This window comes from Lepus europaeus, chromosome 13 (genome assembly GCF_033115175.1).
Source record: "Lepus europaeus isolate LE1 chromosome 13, mLepTim1.pri, whole genome shotgun sequence".
NCBI lineage: Eukaryota > Metazoa > Chordata > Mammalia > Lagomorpha > Leporidae > Lepus > Lepus europaeus.
In genome coordinates, this window is record NC_084839.1 from 5,410,582 (window position 1) to 5,430,229 (window position 19,648).

The 19,648-nt window shown below is 54.7% G+C and overlaps 1 protein-coding gene across 2 annotated transcripts in view; it reads left to right on the forward strand.

Annotated features, from left to right (window-relative positions):
• The window catches only part of RNF144A (ring finger protein 144A), a 109,150-nt gene that overhangs the window by 4,915 nt on the left and 84,587 nt on the right, over nucleotides 1-19,648 (forward strand). The window contains exon 2 of one of the 2 annotated variants that reach the window (XM_062208916.1): nucleotides 14,641-14,907. In XM_062208916.1, coding sequence (XP_062064900.1) covers nucleotides 14,763-14,907 — 145 coding nt within the window. In that variant the 5' untranslated portion in view covers nucleotides 14,641-14,762. The remainder of the gene's footprint in view (nucleotides 1-14,640; nucleotides 14,908-19,648) is intronic. The other variant, XM_062208917.1, reaches the window with a different exon arrangement.

Below are 19,648 nucleotides of genomic sequence, written 5' to 3' on the forward strand. Positions count from 1 at the left end.
ATGGTCGTTGAAGGTGCAGCCCGTGCTGCCTTTTCCCCAGAGCTGTGCCAACCCTGCCGGAGGTGACTGCAGAGATCCGCTCTTCTGCTCCTGGCGTTTGACAGATGTGGCACGGACGTGTGTGGCCGGAGGCGGCCAGGATCGCAGACCTGGGGCAGAGCAGTCCCTTCACTCCCACCCTCCTGCGTCCCCTCCCCATTCCTCAGCCAGAAAGATTCTCTCTCCCAGGTGCTTCCATAGCGACTTCTTTTCAGAATCCCTGATTACATTTGAAACTCTCTAATCTAATTTTAGGGATTTATGTAACCATCTTATTTTTCTCTACTAAACTAGAAGCTCTGCCAAGGTAGGAACATCCTCATCACTGGGTCCCCCCCGGGCCCATCCTGCTCTTTCGGTTTCTCTAACATGATTGAGTACACGATGGAGAAACTGGGGTCAAGAGGGGGCTCTCAGGCAGTGGATCAGTGAGGAACCAGAAAGTCTGTGCGCCACCATCATGGAACCAGCTGGGGGACATGCGTGTTCTCCTGGAAAGCTCTAAGACGCCCGGGCAGTGGGGAGCTGGGTGGTGGGGGTGCTTGGTTGGGTCCAGAGTGAGGATCACAGATGCAGCTCTGGTGGTCCAGAATGTGGGGAGGATGCCCCAGAGAGCGCTCCGCGCCATGGTGGGTGCTGTGTTTGGCATTGTGCAGGGGTGCAGTGGTGAGTGCCATGCTGGACCCCGTGGTAGGTGTAGTGGTGCTGCCATATAAGTACCAAGGCGGGGCAGGTGGTGGGTGCAGTGGTCGCCTGCACAGTAGATAAGCCCATTTGTGTGGAACAGACACAGCTTTGAGGGACTCACTTCTGGGCGTCCATCAGTGGGAATGCCGTGGGACGTGCCTGTGGAGTGAGTTGGGCCTCACCCTGTGATGGCCCCACTGTATCAGAGGGGTGTGTACTGTGGTGACAGAACCAAGTGCAGCTTAGGCTCATCCGGGCATGTTCCGTGGACTTCTGGGGAGGAAGTGCTCAGTGGGTAGAATAGGTGAGGGGAGAGGCGTGAAGAGGAGGCAGGGGGTGGGGGAGAGGGTTCAGGAGCTGGAGCAGAAGGGGGTGATGATTCAGGCCGAGCAGGATTCCGGTCTGGAGGGTGAGGAGGAGGCAGGGCTGCTGGACAAGCCATTGGGTGTTGAGTGGAAGGCGGGGCTACGTCTCCTGTGCAGTGTGGAGTTTCTGCGAAGAGCCCCTTGGAAGTGTTTGCCGTGGGAGGGCGCGAGGGCCTGCGTTCATGTGGCTCTTCCACGTGGGAGCTGGAGACCTGCAGTGAGGACGAGTCCCCGGTTCCAGACGGCCACTGACGCGGAGCACCTGCTCTCCTCCGGCGAGCGTGGCAGGTGTGTACCCACACGTGCCCTCCCGGTGTGCTGCAAGGCAGCCTGCGTGATGGGCAGGGGGCAGACCCGCAGAGGCCCTGACTGAGAACAGGAGGTAGCACCGGGGCTCCTCGCACCCTCTTTCCCGAAGGCTCCATTGCCTCAGCTCCTCCTGGAAGTGCGTGGGGCAGAGCAGAACGGTTTAGTGCAGTGGAGCACACGGAGCTCCCGAAGACTGAGCGCCAGGGCCCGAGGAGCTGAAGCTCATTGGTATTTCCTCCTCCTGGCCTGGCTGGGGGAGGCGACTGCAGTCCCGGATGGTGATGGGACAGAGCTGGCTCCCTGAGCTCAGAGAGCAGTTCCTCCCTCCCCCCCCTCCTTCCTTCCTCTCTCTGTCTCAATGAAGCATTAGCTGCAGCCCCAACAGCTGAGGCTTTGTGGGAGTGGGAGGCCAGCAGAGTGGCGCACAGGGCCAGATGTCTTAGGAAGAAGGGAAAGAAAGATCCCTTTATTCCGTCAGCCTGCAGGGTCCCGTGAACCTGCCTTTGTGTCGGTGCACCCCCCACCCTCTTCCCAGCACTGCTCTTGGGTGATGTCCTCATTGCTACCCTCTCTTCGTCATGTAAAGAGGCACCAGCGGCCAGATGTGAGTGTAAGGTTTCCCGTGTACCCTAGGACAGGAGCAGGCAGGAAGCAGAACATGGGGACGCAAAGCACAGGTACAGACAGGTGCAAAGTCCTGGGGAATTTGTCGGATTGTAGGGGAATGTGTCGCTCCGGGCTCTGCCTCCATGTTCATGTGGCTGTCTTCTCTGTCCCAGTGTCCGTGTTGGTTCTCATGAGGATCAGGGACTGCCCTGTTGATCTCATCTTCGCTTAATTCATTCGCAAAGAGCCCACCCCATGTGATCAGAGGCAGAAGCGCCAGGGGTTCAGGCCAGAGCACAGAGGCACACAGCAGTGTCTGTCTGTTCATGTGGCAGAGCTCTGTACCAAGACTTTGCTCCTCTAGCAAGAAGGTGTTGAGGATGGGTGGCCGTGGCACTGAAGCAGCTGCTTTGCCGTGTCCCTGAGAGCCCCGGCTCTGCTCTTCCCGCCGCGCCATGTTCCATGACCTGTGCCGGCATGCCGGGTGCCCTGTGACCAGGGAGACCACCAGAGCGGCGGGCTCACGTCTGTGTGTGTGGCAGTGGTGGAAGTGGGGGAGTGGGCGTCAGCTGCACCTGTTGCTTTGTGACAGGAAGGAACAGTGTTTTCCAGAAGCACCTCAGCCGGCTCTGGGGAGGGCTCCGTGGCTCGAGCTGGACTGCAGAGCGACTCCCGGAGTCGTGAGAAGTGAGGAAGTGAGAGCGGCTGGAGGATTGGGCAAGATGAAGCAGTCGACAGCCACGTGATGCCACGGTGCCGGTCGTGCTGGGGCTTCTGGGGCCGCCTTTCTGTCTCTCTCTCACCTGCTCTTCCTGGAGCAGAGAGCCCGTATGGGTCAGGGTTCACATCCAGGTGCGCGAGGCTTCCATGTCCTTCTCGTGGTGCTCGGCACTTCTGTGTGCACGTGTAGGGTGGGGTCTGGCGAGGGCTGGCAAGTCCCAGTCCTGCCTGATTCATTCAGTAAACTTCCGGCACCTTCACGTAGCAGGTGCTCAACCCACGGCCGTTGACCCAATCTGCGTCTTCTGCCTTGAAAGGTGGACGAGTCCAGACACATCCAGAGGCACGCACTGTGGTATTCACATGTGTTGTACACCAAGCAGTGGGAACGCGCAGCAAGCAAGCCCTGCTGTCCGGCCCAGTGGGCTGCTCGTCCTTTCTCTGACTTGTAAGGAGGTTCTGCTTGTGAGGAGTAGAGAGTCAAGGAGCCCGCGGTGTAGACCAGACCCCGTGCCGGGGAGGGCACACGTGAGTGCCACACGGGAGGACGAGTCTTGCCCCTCCCGAGGTCGGGGCAGCTCCTGCCTGTGCTCCGGGGACGTGCTCCTCTTCAGCCCACAGCTCTGCGTTCTGGACAGTGACCTTGCTTTCTCCAGGTCCCCAGCCATAGGCAGCGTGGCGGCCTCGCCACAGGAGGAGCAGCTCAGCCGTGCCTGCTGAGGGACTGCCCGCGGCCCACCGCCGTGTCCGGCCAGCCTGGCAGACGAGGGCTGTTTTCTGCGGGCGGGCAGGACTTCCTGTGCCTGCAGCCAGCTGGAGGCCAGTGCTGTCCTGGGACCCCATTGTCCAGCGTGGGAGCTGCTGAGCTTCTGGGGCTCTGGAGCCCTGAACGCCGGCCAGTCCCCACCACGGCTGTGCTTGAAGTGGATTTCAGAGGTCTAGTGTGGAAAACAGAATGCAAAGGTCCAGCCAATTTTTTTTTTTTTTTTATAATATTTTACTTATGTGAGAGACAGAGCTCCCATCTGCTGGTTCCTTTCCTAAATATCTGAAATGGCTGAGACTGGGATGGACCAAGATGGAGAAACAGGAACTGATCCAGGTCTCAGGTGGGTGGCAGGGACCCGGTTCCTTGAGCCATCTCTGCTCCTGAGCACCCCCGGGTCTGCACTGGTGGGATCAGAGCCACCCCTGTTATCAGAGGACTTGAACCCAGCTGCACTGATGGGAGATGAGGGCATCGTAGCTGCTGTGCTAAACACCTGTTCCCAGTAATGATTTTTATAAGGATGGCATGTTGAAATGATTGTATTTTGGCTCTACTGGGATACATAGAGTATATTACTTAAATGATTTCTGTTGTACTTTTTAAAATGAGATTACCACAGCATTCATTACATAGGTGCTGGGGCAGGCATTTGCCTATCAGTAAAGGTGCCCATGTCCGCCTTCGAGTGCCTGGCCTAGACGCCTGGCTCCACTCTTGATTCCAGCTTCCTGCCAACACAGGCCTCAGGAAGCAGCAGATCATGACTCAGTTTTAACAGGGTCCCCGTCACTCACATCAGAGGCCTAAATTGGGTTCCTGGCTCCTGGCTTCAGCCCGGCCCAGCTCTGGTCGTCGTGTGCATTTGGGGAGTTAACAGGCAAATGGCAGCTTTCTCTGTGTGTGTGTCTCTCCGTCTCTGTCTCTGTCTCTCTCTCTCTCTGTCTCTGTCTCAAGAGAACAGAAAGCTCCAGGTGTGACTCCACATCCCCCCTCCCTGAGCCCGGGTGCTGCTCTGCAGGGACTTGGAGGAGGTTGTTCTTTACAGGTTCACGCCCTTCTGACCGGCTGTGCGCTGGGGGCCAGGGTGGCCAGAACCAGGGGCGCTGTGCCAGCTGTGTGAGAGCTGGCTGGAGCAGTGTTGTCCCGACACTGCACGCTTCTCACTGCTGTCTTCAGTTTGGTTGTCCAGGCTTTGGATTCCTCCCCGGCTTGGCAGACTCGGACCCCCTTTTCTACAGCCTGTGCTGCTCACATTGATCCGGTTGGACTCACGGGTTCTGGGACGTTTTTGTTGAATGTGTACACAGAAGGGCTTGGGTTAGATGAGCTGAATGTTTTTCCTTAGGAAACTCCTCAGCTGTTGAAATCTACCTGGATGCCCTCACCTTTACTTCAGGTTCATTGCTGTGGGTCTTCCTTGCCTCCCCCCGGGGAGCCTTTCTGTCTCCCATGGCTGCCAATGTCTTGTCCTTGACCTTATCATGGCTTTAAAGATCTAGAAATGTGGACCCCACCCGACTGTGTGCGGATTAGCTGACCAGAGACGACTGGCTAAGGGCAGTCTCTTTCCATAAACCCTGCACGTGCACCCAGCCCGGAGTCTGCTCCCAGCCCATGTCTGCACCCAGCCCTGGAGTCTGCACCCAGCCCATGTCTGCACCCAGCCCTGGAGTCTGTACCCAGCCCGGAGTTTGTGCCCAGCCCCAGAGTCTGCGCCCAGTCCGAGTCTACCCCGAGCCCCAGAGTCTGCACCCAGCCTGGAGTCTGCACCCAGCCCCGGAGTCTGCGCCCAGCCCATGTCTGCACGTCCAGCACATGAAATCTCATGCCCCCTGCTTGTTTTCCAACCCCTACCCCCCCGACTGCAGATCTACCCCTCTGCCCTCCTCCATGCTCCTCACCTCTTCCTTGGCAAGGCTGCGTTCCAGGTCTGCGTCTCTGCTCTCTGAGCTGCTCTGTTACTGCTCTTGTTTTCCAACCCCCCCTCCCCCCCCCGACTGCAGATCTACCCCTCTGCCCTCCTCCATGCTCCTCACCTCTTCCTTGGCAAGGCTGCGTTCCAGGTCTGCGTCTCTGCTCTCTGAGCTGCTCTGTTACTGCTCTTGTTTTCCAACCCCCCCCCCGACTGCAGATCTACCCCTCTGCCCTCCTCCATGCTCCTCACCTCTTCCTTGGCAAGGCTGCGTTCCAGGTCTGCGTCTCTGCTCTCTGAGCTGCTCTGTTACTGCTCTTGTTTTCCAACCCCCCCCCCCGACTGCAGATCTACCCCTCTGCCCTCCTCCATGCTCCTCACCTCTTCCTTGGCAAGGCTGCGTTCCAGGTCTGCGTCTCTGCTCTCTGAGCTGCTCTGTTACTGCTCTTGTTTTCCAACCCCCCCCCCGACTGCAGATCTACCCCTCTGCCCTCCTCCATGCTCCTCACCTCTTCCTTGGCAAGGCTGCGTTCCAGGTCTGCGTCTCTGCTCTCTGAGCTGCTCTGTTACTGCTCTTGCGTCTTCAAAGCTGGTGGCTTTCCCTGGCCCGTTTGCCACCTCTGGCTTTGTTGCTGGCTGTCGCCTAGGTTGGGTGGCCCTGGGTTTCCTGGGGGACTCGCCTGCCCCATCCCTTGTCTTTCCTGCACCCCAGTCTGGTCTCAATGTGTTCTGAAGCACACCTTGTCTTCTCCACAGGCCAAAAGCTGGCTTCTCCTCTTCCTGCCTGGACCCTCTGCCCACCTCCGTGGTGAAGGTGGCGTGGGAGGGCAGCCTCCCTTTATCCCTGGGAGGCAGGAGGCCAGATGCCAGCAGGTAGCTGGGCACTTTGCTCCGTGTAAGGCTCTTCAAACCTGGCATCAAGTTTTAACTCCAAAGATTAAAAAGCAGCAGAACTGATGTTAAGGTGCGGCTTGCATGATGGCGGCACAGGTGACTGTCATGGAGGTGGCTGTGGAAATGGGAAGTGATGTGCTTCTCAGGGTTTGGCCTACTGCAGGTGCAGGCGTGTGAAGGACGTCCTGCCTCCCCTTTAGACTTCTCCCCAGCCCTCCCTGGCAGCATGGCTGCGACTCAGAGCTTGTCAAGCCTCTGTTCCACGTGTAGAGGAATGGTGGGGACCTGCTGGGCTGCAGGAGCACAGGGCGCCTTCTGCTGAGTTTAGGATTTTCAGCACCACACCTGGGCTGCTAAACACCAAGGTCAGTTTGACACCCCAGCCCTGCAGGTGTGGCACCCACAGTCCAGGTGAGCACCCGGGCTTCTACACGGGCCGCCTGTGGCTGAGTTAGGAAGACTGGGTACAGACGGGAGAATCCTGCACCCGGCACAGCTCTCCACCTCTCTGTCACCATCCCCATCCTGTTCACCTGTAACTAAGAAGAGCCCCGGGGTCACTTCTGTTGTGCAGTAAATAACTCAGGCCCGAGAACATGTGGAGAAGTCGTCAGAGACCCATCCCCGAAGTGGGTCCATGGCTGGCCCCGGGGGCTGCACAGATCAGGAGGACAGAGACCCCGGCATAGATGGGACTGCCTGCCTGCAGCGTCCACACCCCTCCCTGGGCGCCCCTCGCTGGCTGAGCCAGGAGCTTCTTCTGTGTCTCCCACGTGGGTGCAGGGTCTCAAGGACTTGGCCCATCTTCTGCTGCTTTCCCAGGCCATAGCAGAGAGCTGGATCAGAAGTGGAGCAGCCGGGACTTGAACTGGCGCCTGTATGGGATGCCGGCATTGCAGGCAGCAGCCTTACAGCTACACCACAGTCCCGGCCCCGTCATTGATTTTCTATTTGACCAGACTTCTGCGGATGGGAGTGAGTGAGGGCTTTCTGACTGTTCACACGTCAGAGCTGAAACCTCGGGTCTCCACATGTGTAGTTTTACAGCCGCCTGTGCTATTGTGCCTGATTCCTGGGTGTACCTCACGCACCCCATAAATGCACTGGCCATGGGTTCGGGTGGAGATGGGCCCTCAGAACTACTGGCACGAGGTTGGGTGGCTTTGTGGTTCAGGGTCTTGACTTCCTGAGTGTAATGGGCGTTGTCACTTCTTTCCAGCTTCTTCTGACTTGCTCACGGTCTTCTGCACAGGTTGGGTGTGGACTGATGACTGTGCCCTGTTAGGCAGGAGATCAGGAACCGGTGCTGTCTTCCTGGGTGCTGTCATCCTCTGTCACCCACGGGATGTGACACAGTTGGTTCACAGGTATTAGGCATCACAGCATTTTTGGAAAAAAATAATGATGAGATTTTCCCAACAGGTATTTTATTTAAACTTTAATTTTGTTTAAAAAAAAGAAGGACAAGAGGAGCTGGACACAGGAGGTCACAGAGTGTATGGTCAGTTCAGAGGAAATACCCAGGACGTGTAGAAGCATCCATGCGGACCTCAGACTGCTGCCGCAGGGGCTCTGGGGAGGAGGGGAGAGGGGACCGTGTACGGGGAGGGTTTCTGCCCGGCTGACGGTCATGCTCTCAGATTGCACAGTGGTCTCGTCCCCAGCAGTGTGAGGGGGTAAGTGTCGCTCAGGTGGGGACCTGAGTGCCCTGCGGCTTTGATCTCAGTGAAAACGTGTGCATGTGACAAGGTGGCGAGCAGCCACGGTGCAGAGCGGCTCTTTGTCCCGTCCCGGCCACCAGTCTTTCTTCTCTGCTGGAGCTGTTCATTCCGGCTGGTTTCCACCCGTGGTGTCTGTCCATTGCCAACCTCCCTCCCCACCCCTCGCCACACTTTTTAAGTAGAAGGTACTGCATTGGCTATGTGGAGATTGTTTTGCTTATCAGCCCTTACAAGTCGACCCTATTCCTGTTCAAAAATCACATAATCAAAGGAGTTGCTTTCTGAGTTTTTCTTTTAAAGATGTATTTGAAAGAGTTACAAAGGGAGAGGGAAAGACAGTGGATGATCTCTCTGTCTCTCTGTAACTCCACCTTTCAAATAAATTTTAAAAATAAGTAAATAATCTAAAAAAGTACCTAAAATATGCTGAGAGATTAAGGCTTATAGGTACTATTTCCAAGCCAGATCTAATATCAAAAAGGCAGAATATTATCAGATTATGTTGGAAGGAGACCAGGAAAGGAGGTACCACAGCCCTGGTCAGCCTGTATCTCCTTCTCATATACTGACTGGTCAGGTTCTGATACAGATGACACTGGAATCTGTAGCAGCTGTGGTTTTGATTGCCACTTTCCCTGGTACCTTCTGTGGCTTCTCTTTTCTCTGGAAAAAAAAAAGATGTATTTATTTATTTATTTGAAAGGTATAGATACAAAGAGGAGAGAGAGATTTCTTCCAACTGCTGGTTCACTCCCAAAATGGCTGCAACAGCTGAGGCTGGGCCAGACCAAAGCCAGGAGCTTCTTTTGGGTCTCCCATGTGGGTGTAGGAGTCCAAGCAGTTGGGCCGTCTTCTGCTGCTTTCCCAGGTGCATTAGCAGGGAGCTGGATCAGAAGTGGAGCACGTGGGACTAGAACTGGTGCCCATGTGAGATGCCAGCATTGCTTTACCTGCTACACCACAACGCCAGCCCACTTTGAGTTTTTAGAGTTGGTGTGCCTTTTATCTCACTTTTTTTTAAAGATTTATTTTTATTTATTTGGAAGGTAGAGTCACAGAGATAGGTAGAGACAGAGAGAGGTCTTCCAACTGCTGGTCTACTCCACAGAAGGCCACAATTGCTGGGGCTGGACCAGGCTGAAGCTAGGAACCAGGAGCTTCTTCCAGGTCCCCAATGTGGGTGCAGGGGTCTAACCACTTAGGCCATCTCCCACTGATTTCCGAGGTGCGTTATCAAGGAGCTGGATCAGAAGTGGAGCAGCTGGGACTCGAACCCTGGGGCCCTGTGGGATGCCGGCACCACAGGCCTGGGCTTTAACCTGCTGCCCCACAGCGCCACCCCATCTCGCCCTACTAAGCTTTCTTCTCCCATGGTGAGGCCTCTGCTCTAACATGCTCTGCATTTTGTCCTGAATTCAACATCCTGGTGGGCAAATCAGTCGGTCCTCTGGGAATGGCTTTAAGGCTGTGCCTTCATGTTTGTGAGTGATTTCTTAGAATCAGGAGGGAGGTAGGAGTTCGCCGAGTACCTTTTTTCACCACCAGGAATTTTAAAGACTCATTCAGCTGATAACAGGTGCAGATCGGTGCGTTCCGAAGCTGGCGCTGGACAGAGACCTCCGCTGCAGAAGAGAGGCAGGCAGCAGGGGTGTGGCAGTCACAGGTGTGGGCCCTGTGTTGGGAGTGCGCAATTCACAGTCCAGGAGGCGTGGCAACAGACAGGCTCTCCTGAGGCCACACAAGGCTGCTGTTGATGGGAAGTCAGCCCCGTCACACGTGTGCAGCCCTCCTGGGTGTCTCCGTGGTCTTTTCCTGTCCAGGCACTGCGGCCCAGGTGCCAGCCTCACACCTCTCCTGCTCTCTGCCTTTGACACTCATGCAGCTCAGAAACCTGGAAGCATCTTTGCCTTCTCTCTCCCTTCCCCTCCCTCCCTGCCTCCCACCCCCTCTCCCTCCTGATCACTGTTTCTGGATCCGTCTTCAGAATCCACCCGAGCCCTGCCTCCTGCCTGTCACCACCACCTCCCTGTTAGCTGAGCTTGCTCTTGTCCATCCACTCTCAGGGTCTCACTGAAGATGTCACCGCTTCTGAAAACAGTGCTCCCTGGGCCGGTGTGGGGTGCAGTGGGCAGGTGGCTGCTCGGGGAGCTACAGCCCACACAGAAATGCCTGGGTCGAGTCTAGTCTTCTCTGCTCCCCTTTCTGCCACCCACATGAGAGTCCTGCATGGAGTTCCAGGCCCCTGGCTTTGGCTTGGCCCAGTCCTGGCTGTTGCAGGCGTTTGGGGAGTGAACCAGTGGATGCAAGATCTCTCTCTGTCTTGTGTTTCAAATAAAATGAAAATAAATCAACACTTAAAAAGTAGTACCCATTTCTTTATCTGCTTCTGATTTATGATAGCTTTTCTCACTAATGTATCTATGTATATAGATACATATTATATGTATATGTATGTATACATATTATATATGTATGTATCTATATGTGTGTGTGTCTGTGTGTGTGTGTATGAATACTGAGACTCCCAAGCTCTGAAGGCTTCAAGTGGGCCCAGCCCTGCTCATTGGTCTTAAGCCTCCTCCGTTTGGTCCTTCCAGCCCCTCATAGTTTGGGGCGTTTGTTGGCAAGGCGCCATCTTGGTCATAACTCAGCAGCAGGGCCCTTCTGCGAGCTGGTCTACATCGGCCTGCGAGAGAAGTGAGTGGAGAGATGTCTCTGCTGAAGGTGCCCGCAGCAGACCGCCTTTCGTGGGTTACCCCGAACCGTTCAGACCTCGTTTCCAGGTGCCAGTGGCTGTGCGGCTTGCACAAAGGGCTGGGAGAGACGAGCTCTGTGGAGGCTTCTTAGCAATCAGGAGGGCCCCTCCTGTAGCAAGCATATCGCATTGGCTTCGACAGCACACAGCGGTAGTGTCACTCTCAGTCACCCAAAGGGTCACGAGTAGGGGTGCAGAATCCGACATCGACTGAGCTTGAAGCGGGCACCACGTGCTACTCCTCTTGGTCTCATGCCTGCCGGTGTCTCACCGGTGTGGAGAGGGCATGAAAAGGTGGAGGAACGGATGCCTGTTTTCTGCAGGTGTTTCTGCTCACACCCGGTGTCCACACAGTGGCTGTTCTGTAAAAGCCAGCCCTGTTCCTACTCGCACCAGGACGGGGCAGGACATAGGAAGTGGACCGGCTGCCGTGTGCTGTGCTCACCGTGCTACAAGGGCCAGCGCTTTCTCGCTGATTGGCAGGTGCTGTGGCTGGAGGCCGAACATCAGAAACATGGGTGGCACAGTCTGCAGCCTGCCCACGGGTGCTGAGGCAGTGCAGGCATAGACCAGCCCCGGGGCGGCCTTGGGCTGCTGGGAAGGTGGGGCTGTGCCGCCTCCACCAGCCTGAGAGCCACATGGGCTCCGGGCACACCCCTGGGCAGGGAGCTGTGTGGGCAGCCTCTGTCTTTATACACCACCTTCCAGTGCAGCTCCGGAAGCCTCCTGCTGCCAGTGCACCTGCCGAGCGGAGCTCGTTTCTTCCTGCTATTCTGATTCTATTTGCAGGCTCCTGTCTCCTGGGAAAGCTGGCACAATCAGAGTAAGAGACACTGTATTGTCTTCTGCTTGAAGAATTGGGATCTGTTACCCAGCGAAGGCAGATGATAGATTTGCAACCAAGCGGATAGTATTTTTTGTTGCTTGGTGCTGCTTGGGACCCAGCGGAAGAAGCTTTCTGGAGGCCAGAGGCTTGCTGTGTGTGGGGCCAGGTGGGTCTGTGGGTGTGGCCAGGGTGCTCAGCCCTGAAGGCTTTGGCCTTGAGCAGCCGGGTCAAGAGCCCTGCAAGACAGTCAGCACTTCTAGGCTGCCTGTGTGCAAGGCTTGTGGTCTTAGTGAAGGAGCAGGAGGGAGGAGCATCTGCCAGGGCAGCCTGGGGGTCTCTCCACCGGGTGTGCTTCCTGCGGGGCTGCCCCGGGACCCTGCTCTGGAGACCAGGATGGTCCCAGAGAGGCAGGGCAGGAAACAGAAAGATGGGTGGTGGTGTGCTTCGCTCCCTGATCAGAGAGGCCTAAAAATAGAGTCCAGCTGCGGGGGCCGCCGTCCTGGTGAGCAGAAGCTATGCCGGAGGAGAAAATGTTGTGAGGGTCGCGTGCAGTCTTGCCTTCCTCCTCTGTGTTTCCTTCTTTATTTTCTCCTCTCTCCTTTCTTTCCTTCCTTCCCCCCTCCCCTCCCCTTCCCTCCCCCTCCACCCCTCCCCTCCCATTCCCTTCCCTTCCCTCCCCCCACCCATGTGTCTAAATAGTAGTTTCATTGAGATATAATTCACACAGCATGCAAGTTGTGGTTTTAAATGTTCCATCCCATGTTTTGTTTTTTTTTTTTTTTAGCATATTCTGAGCCGTGTAGCCATTGTCTCTCCCGAGCGTTTTCGGTTCCTCTTCAGAAAGCCCTGTACCTGAGAGCCCTCCTCCTCCTCCTCCTCCTGTGCTCTGAGCCTCTGTGGTCCGGGTCCGGCGTTGCTCTTCTCTGTGTGGATCTTTCTGTCCAGGAAGTTCCACACGGACATCCCGTGCCCTCTGTGGTTTTCTCTCCCGGAACACCTTCCCTTCACTCAGTGGTTCCATGGATCATCTGTGATAGAGCATGAACCAACTCACTGGGCCTTTTTTTTTTTCTTTAAAGATTATTTTGTATTTATGTGAAGAGCAGAGTTATGGGGGGTGGGGGACAAGGCAGGGGTGGGGTGAGAATCTTCCATCTGCTGGTCCCAAATGGCCACAGCAGCCAAGGCTGGGCCAGGCTGAAGCCAGGAGCCAGGAGCTTCTTCCAGGTCTTCCATGTGGGTGCAGGGGCCCAAACACGTGGGCCATCCTCTGTTGCTTTCTCGGACCGTTAGCAGGGAGCTGGATGGAAGTGGAGCAGCCAGGTTGTAACTGGTGCCCTATGGGATGCAGGCATTTTAGGCAGCGGCTTTACCCTCTATGCCACAGCGCTGACCCCAAAGTAGTACTTTTTACAGGCACCTCCATTGCATGGATTTTCTATGTTTGTAAAACACATTCACCAGTTGATGGACATATGGGTCTTTTCCATTTTGAGCTATGAAGAGTAATACAGTTATAGCACTCACTCATGTATGAGTTTTAATATAAAGATACATTTCAGTTCCCTTGGGGAGTGTGTGTTGTGGGAGGGATATGGTATGTGTAGGTGTGGGGCGTGCATGGTGTGTGTGTGTGGTGTGTGAGTGTGTGTGTGGAGTATGTACGTCTGGCATGTGTGGTGTGTATGCGTGGTGTGATGTGCATGTATGTGATATGTGTATGTGGTGTTTGTGGTATGTCTGTGTATGTGGTATGGTGCATATGTGTATGGCGTGTGTATGTCTGGCATGTGTGGCGTGTATGTGTGTGTGGTATGGATGTGTGCTATGTATGTGTCATATGTGTATATGTATATGTGGCATGTATGTATTGGTGTGTGGTATGCACGGCATGGTGTATAAGCATGTGTGGGATATGTATGTGGTATGTCCAATGTGTGTGACATATATGCATGTATCTGTGTGTAGGTGTGGTTGGTGTGTGGCATGTGAGGTGTGCATGGTTTGTGTGTATGTGTGGTGTGCATATACATGTGTGCATGTTTATGTGTGGTATGTATATGTGTGTGTGGTGTATATATGTGTGTATGAGTGTACACACGTGGTACATGGTGTGTGTATATGCAGTGTGTATGGTGTGGTATGCAAGATGTGCATGTGGTGTGCATGGTGCATGTGTGGGGTGTATGCATGTGTGTGATGTATGTGATTGTGTCATGTGCATATATTTATATGTATGTGCATGTGTATGCCATGTTTGTGGTGTGTAAGATGTGTGTGATATATATGTTGTTTGTATGTGTGTGTATGGTATGGTATATGTATGTGTGTATATATGTGTGTGTGTATGTATATGAGGTGTGTGTATGTGTGTGATATATGTGATGTGTATGTATGTATATGTGAGTGTGTGTGTGATATGTGTGGGTTTATGTGATGTGATGTGTGTGTGTGGTGTGGTATGTATGTGTAAGTGTGTGGTGTGTGTGAGATGTGTGTATGGTATGGTGTATATATATGTGTATGTGTGTGGTGTGTGTGTGAGATATGTGTATGGTATGGTGTATGTGTATGTGTGTGGTGTGTGTGTGAGAAGTGTGTATGGCATGGTGTATATGTATGTGTATGTGTATGTGTATGTGTGAGATGTGTGTGTGAGAAGTGTGTGTGCTTGCTCAGGGGTCAGGTTCTCCTGTGGACATGAGTCTTTCCTTGCACGAGTCCCCTTGGGGCCAGGCTGGACCCGACTGTGACCTGGGGCCGTGCGTGACCTGTATTATGTGTGTTGATGGAGCTACCTAACTTCTTGGTGGAGTTTATTTTCTTTAACCTGAGAAACCTCAGTTCCCTCTCCAGCGAGCTGTGTATTTTACTTGGCAAATGCTGAATCTGATAAGACTTGTGCTCATAGTGTCACCAGCCTCCCCTTTGGGCTGGAGCTCTGAAAGGCGGGTGCTGGGACGATTCCTGGTACGCTTGGCTTCGCACTCCTGCCCGTGCCTTTCCCTGACCGCTGGTGCTTTCTCTCGCTTCCTAGGTGCCTGGTCCCTCGCAGAGTGTGATACGTTCCCTGGCCGCCTGGACTGGAGGGATCCTTGGCGCCAGGGCTGGTCTCCCACCTGTCCCCATGGCTGCCTGACACCGGGACGAGCCGGCTGAATGACGCAGGGCTTGGCCCGAAGACAGTCCCTCTGCTCCCCTCTGGACTTTCCCGAGGTAACCTTGAATTTGGAAGACGAAGCTCGGAAACCTGCCACTGTTGCTTCTCAGTGGAATCTCAGGCCATTGTGGAGAAGACACACAGGTGTGCCCGGATGGATTGTCCTGTGGTTCTTAACCCTCGTCTCACACCTCGTCACACAGGCAGTTACCTTCTAAGTCTCCCTGAATGAAGTTGCTTAAGATTTGTATTTATTTGAAAGGCAGAGCCAGAGTGAGTGAGAGGGAGAGAAAAATTCCATCCTCTGGTGCACTTCCCAAATGGCCACAACATCCAGAGTTGGACCAGGTGGAAGTCGGGACCTGGGAGCTCCATCCTGGTCTCCCGGCCTAGGTGTCAGGGCCAAGAACTTGGGCCGTCATCCCCTGCCTTCCAGATGTGTTATCAGGGAGCTGGCTCAGAGGCAGAGCAGGTGGGGCTGGCACTCCAGTGTGGAATGCCATCATGGCAGCCAGTGGCTTGCTTAGCCCTTTGTAGCCCAGCTCCAGCGCCGGGGTGAGTTTTGAGGACGTCCTCGGGACCTCATAGTAAATGGTTGCAGTGACTGGTGATTTACAAAGATCTCTACGGTTCTTCATGTATGGCTTTGCTGGTCTCGTGTTAGAGACAGGAAACACGAGTGGGAGGTCACACTGAGCTATGCTGAGGCTCGTGCCTTGCTCATTGAACACCTGTTGCCCGGGCTCCCATGTTGTGCCGGGCACTTTTCCAGCTCGGGGCCCGTGGGGAGCCCAGTGGCATAGGTGCCTGCCCACAGGGGGCCTCGCCTCTGTCTCAGGGGACGCCAGCAGAGGTGGGTGGGTGTGGGAGGGCAGGTGCAGAGACCAGCCGCTGCATGAGAAGTAAATGCTGTTTTGTGAGAAGGCACCGGTGCTGTGGAGGAAAGGGAAGGGAGATTAGGCTTGTCTGGGGCGGGGGCGGCAGGTGCCGATTTTAAATGGAGTGGTCAGACGGGCGGGCGTCTGTAAGCAGTCGCATTTGAACGTGGACTTAGGAGTTCCAGGAAGCAGCCACTTAGCCTGTGGGCAAGAGTACAGAGGGCAGGGGAGGTGCAGAGGCCCTGGGCTGAGCATGGTGGGTGCCATGGAGGCAGGAGTGCGTGGGATGCAGGGAGCTGGCTTGTCTGGCATTGCCGCTGTTGGGGCAGTCCTCGGGGTTTTCAACAGAGGAGGAACTGGGTCTGCCTTTCGTTTTCATAGGCTCATGTGCTGTGAATAGGCTGTGTGTGTGTGTGGGGGGGGGGGCAGGGCTAGAGCAGAGTCCAGGGTCCCATCTCAGAGACCACTGGACACGTCCACCGGGGTGATTCGGGCTGTGATGTGTGACCCTCTGTGGCAGTGCAGGCGGTGAGAAGTGGCCACACTTGCATGGAGTTTGGAGAGGGTGCCCTTGGGGTCCTCTGAGTGAGAGGTTGTGGGGGTGGGGTAAGAAAAGGAGAAAGTCCATGGGATGCCAGGACTCTGGTGTGAGTGCCTGCAGAGCCAAGGTTGAACCTGGGAAGAGCGTGAGATGCCCAGGAGGAGGTGTGGAGCTGGAGCTGTGTCCACATCAAAAATGTACAGGACGCGGTGGGCGTCTTAGCCTGTGGTTGGCGTCGGGTTGAAGGTGGTCAGCTGAGACCTCCGTAAGAGCAGGGTTCACAGACTGATCCTGGGTCGTTCCAGCTGCAGGAGGGGCCGGGGAAGAGGCTGCCAGCGAGGAGACCGAGAGGGAACAGCCAGATTGGAGGGGGGGGGGGCGGGAGGTGGCAGGAAGTCGTCTCACGAAGCAGTGTGAGGCTGACGCTTGGGCTGTGCCGTGGGGTCATGTGGCTTCAGGGAGCGCAGTTTGGGTTTTGATAGGAGGGCAGCAGGGAGGGGAGGAAGGGAGACAGGTTGTGGACAAGTATTTATCATTTCCCAGTGACATAGGATGCAAGTGACCAGCTGATGGCGCTGTGGGGAGGAAGCATTGTGTCTGCAGAGATGGGGGGCAGTGGGGAGCCCTCCAGAGAGGGGCTTGTGCAGGGGTTGCTGGGTCACAGGAATGGCCCGTGAAGCTTGGGGCCCCATGTGAATAATATCACTTGGGTTCTGCTGTTTCCCCAGGCTTGTCAGCTGGGACTTGCCGTTGATGTGGTAGAATGGAGCGAGCCCTTGGCCAATCAGAGAGTGACACAGAGAGAAACGAGCCCATTGCAGAGGGGCTGGGGGTGGTGCGGGGAGGAGAGGAGACGATTGGGTTGGGTAGTCAGATACTTGGAGCTCAGGGCCCTGGAGGACCTGTGTGGGGGCTGCCATGTTGGTGGTACGTGCAGGTGGGAATTCTGGTATCTGCAGTAACCCAGGGCTCCAGCGTTGTTCTCCCCGGCTCCAGCCCCACGTCCAGCTGCCTCGCCCTTTCATTGGCCAGCACTGTCCGCCACGTGCCTGCTGTGCCCCTAGGGTAAAACCCGGAACCCAAGCATTTCTGTGCTGAGTCACTGCTCAGGAACATGGCGGCGAGGAGGAAGGTTGACATTCGTGCCTGCTCTTCTTCCTCTTGTAGTCCGTGGGCCACGTGTGCATTAGAAACTTGATCTACCTATGTTTTCAAACTTGACTTTACCCTTGTAGGACCCTGCATCTGTCCCCGCAATGCACGGCCGGGTGCAGAGAGGCCTGGGACCCTGCAGGCACACAGGGGCACCTTGAAGCACGTGGGCTGATGCCCTCCAAGCCCGCCTGGAACTCTGCATTCTTTCCCGCGTCTTCACGGGCCGTGCTGTTCGGGAATCTGGTCCCCAGCACATTCCAAGAACGGTGACACGGCTTCCTCTTCACAAAGGATTCGTGTCAAAGGGGACGAAATGCCAGAGAAAGACATTCCAGCCCAGGCACAGCTATTTTTAGGGGTTTAGGATTTATAAAGGGAAACGGTGTCCCTGGACTGGAAACCGCCCCCCCATTCGCACATCTGTGATTGGAGTTGCTAAATCTGAAAGACAGTGTGGTGTTCTGTTTTCTTTTTTCCCCCAAGTGCAGAATATCATTTTTTTTTTTAAATCTCTGGCTAAGAAACTTGGACTCGTCCTTGGCTGTCCTTCAGCTCTATTCCAGCAGTGTTGGGAGAGCTGCAGCTGCTGTCTCTGAGCCCAGGCTTTGGGCGCCTGGGCCTCTAGGGCAAAGGTCATTGTCAAAGGTGAGCTGGACACGCAGCTGGTGGCCCCCAGCTCCCATCCCCGGTAGCTTCAGGGCTGCAGGTGGGGAGAAACGCGTGATGTTTTCAGAACTACATGTGGTTGGAGGTGCCCTGCGGGGCTGCAGCGGCTGCTGCCCTTGTTCAGAGAAACCATAGCAGCCGCATTTTCCACGTTTGGATCAGTTATGGTTTTCTGTGCTCGCTGCACTCCGGGCTACTTTCATGTATGTCCTGTGACGTCATGTATGTAGGGTGGTGGTCAGTCTGTCGCAGGTGAGTCTCCCATAGCCCTCCTGGCGTGTTCCTGGGATGGTGTCAATTTTTCCCCGGGGGAGAATGTGTTTGCACAAGGTCATGGGCACGGTGCCCTCAGGATAAATGCTCAGAAGTACGTTTCTGGTCCAGTAATGTTAACAAGAAGCTAAGACAGCCAAGCATGGCTGCTGGGGGCAGGGGGACACCTTGGACAGCAGTGCTGGGGCCAGCTGGGGCTGGGCCTGACTGTGGGCAGCTCGAGGAATGTGAATCTACCCTGTGGGTGCAGAGAGCCAGCAGGACAGTGAGAGGGGGCCAGCAGAAGTGCTGCATGGGTGTTGTGCACACGGATGAGCTTGTGAGCAGTGGAGAGGCCTGGATGGGAAACTGGGCCCACGCCACCTACCAAAAACCAATGAATTTTTTTCTGAATGCTAACACAGGGTTGCACAGGTACACACACATATTGGCCAAAGAATGCCGTGCCTTCTCTCATGTGTACAGTTTGTAAATAACTCCTAATGTCAGCCGCGTCCCACATTGTTCTGCAGTATCTATGAGAAGACCTTTCCATCGGTTTAGAATTCAGATCCAGTTCATTTTAACCTTGACTTTAGTGATTGTGCTGATCTACTTTATGAGTTGTATCCTGTGACTTCTCAGAATTTTTAATAGTATTCCTATATAGAGACGAAATATAAATGTATGTAATGTCATAATGCATATAAATATATTTATACTAAATATAAACATTTTTGAGAATTTGAACTATGGTTAAGCGCCTCACTTAAGTCTGATTGGCTGATTGATTTGACAATGAAAATCTCCTTTGCTGCTCAGGTTATTGGAATGACTTAAATATGTCTACAATATTGACAAACTTGCAATTGGGGTCATGTGTTTTTATTAAAACACATGTTTTTTAAACACTGGAGTATTTTTGCTTGAACAAGTTACCTCTAAGAGAAAAAGCTTTGGGTGCAGTGAAATTATTTGCCAAGTTTTTTTTTTTTCTTTTTTTAAAGATTTTTGTTTTAAATTGATTTATTTGAGAGGCAGTTACAGACAGAGAGAGGGAGAGGCAAAAAGGTCTTCCGTCCACTGGTTCACTCCCCAAACAGCTACAATGGCTGGACCTGGGCCGATCTGAAGCCAGGAGCCAGGAGCTTCTTTAGGGTCTCCCATGTGGGTGCAGGGCCCAAGCACTTGGGCCATCTTCTGCTTTCCCAAACCATAAGCAGAGAGCTGGATCAGAAGAGGAGCAGCTGGGACATGAACTGGAGCCCATATGGGATGCTGGTGCCGCAGGCAAAGGCTTAGCCTGTTGTCTATGCCACAGCACTGGTCTCTTTGCCAAACTTTGGAATGGTGTTAGGATGAACTTCCCAGAAACCCAGCCCTGAATGACGGA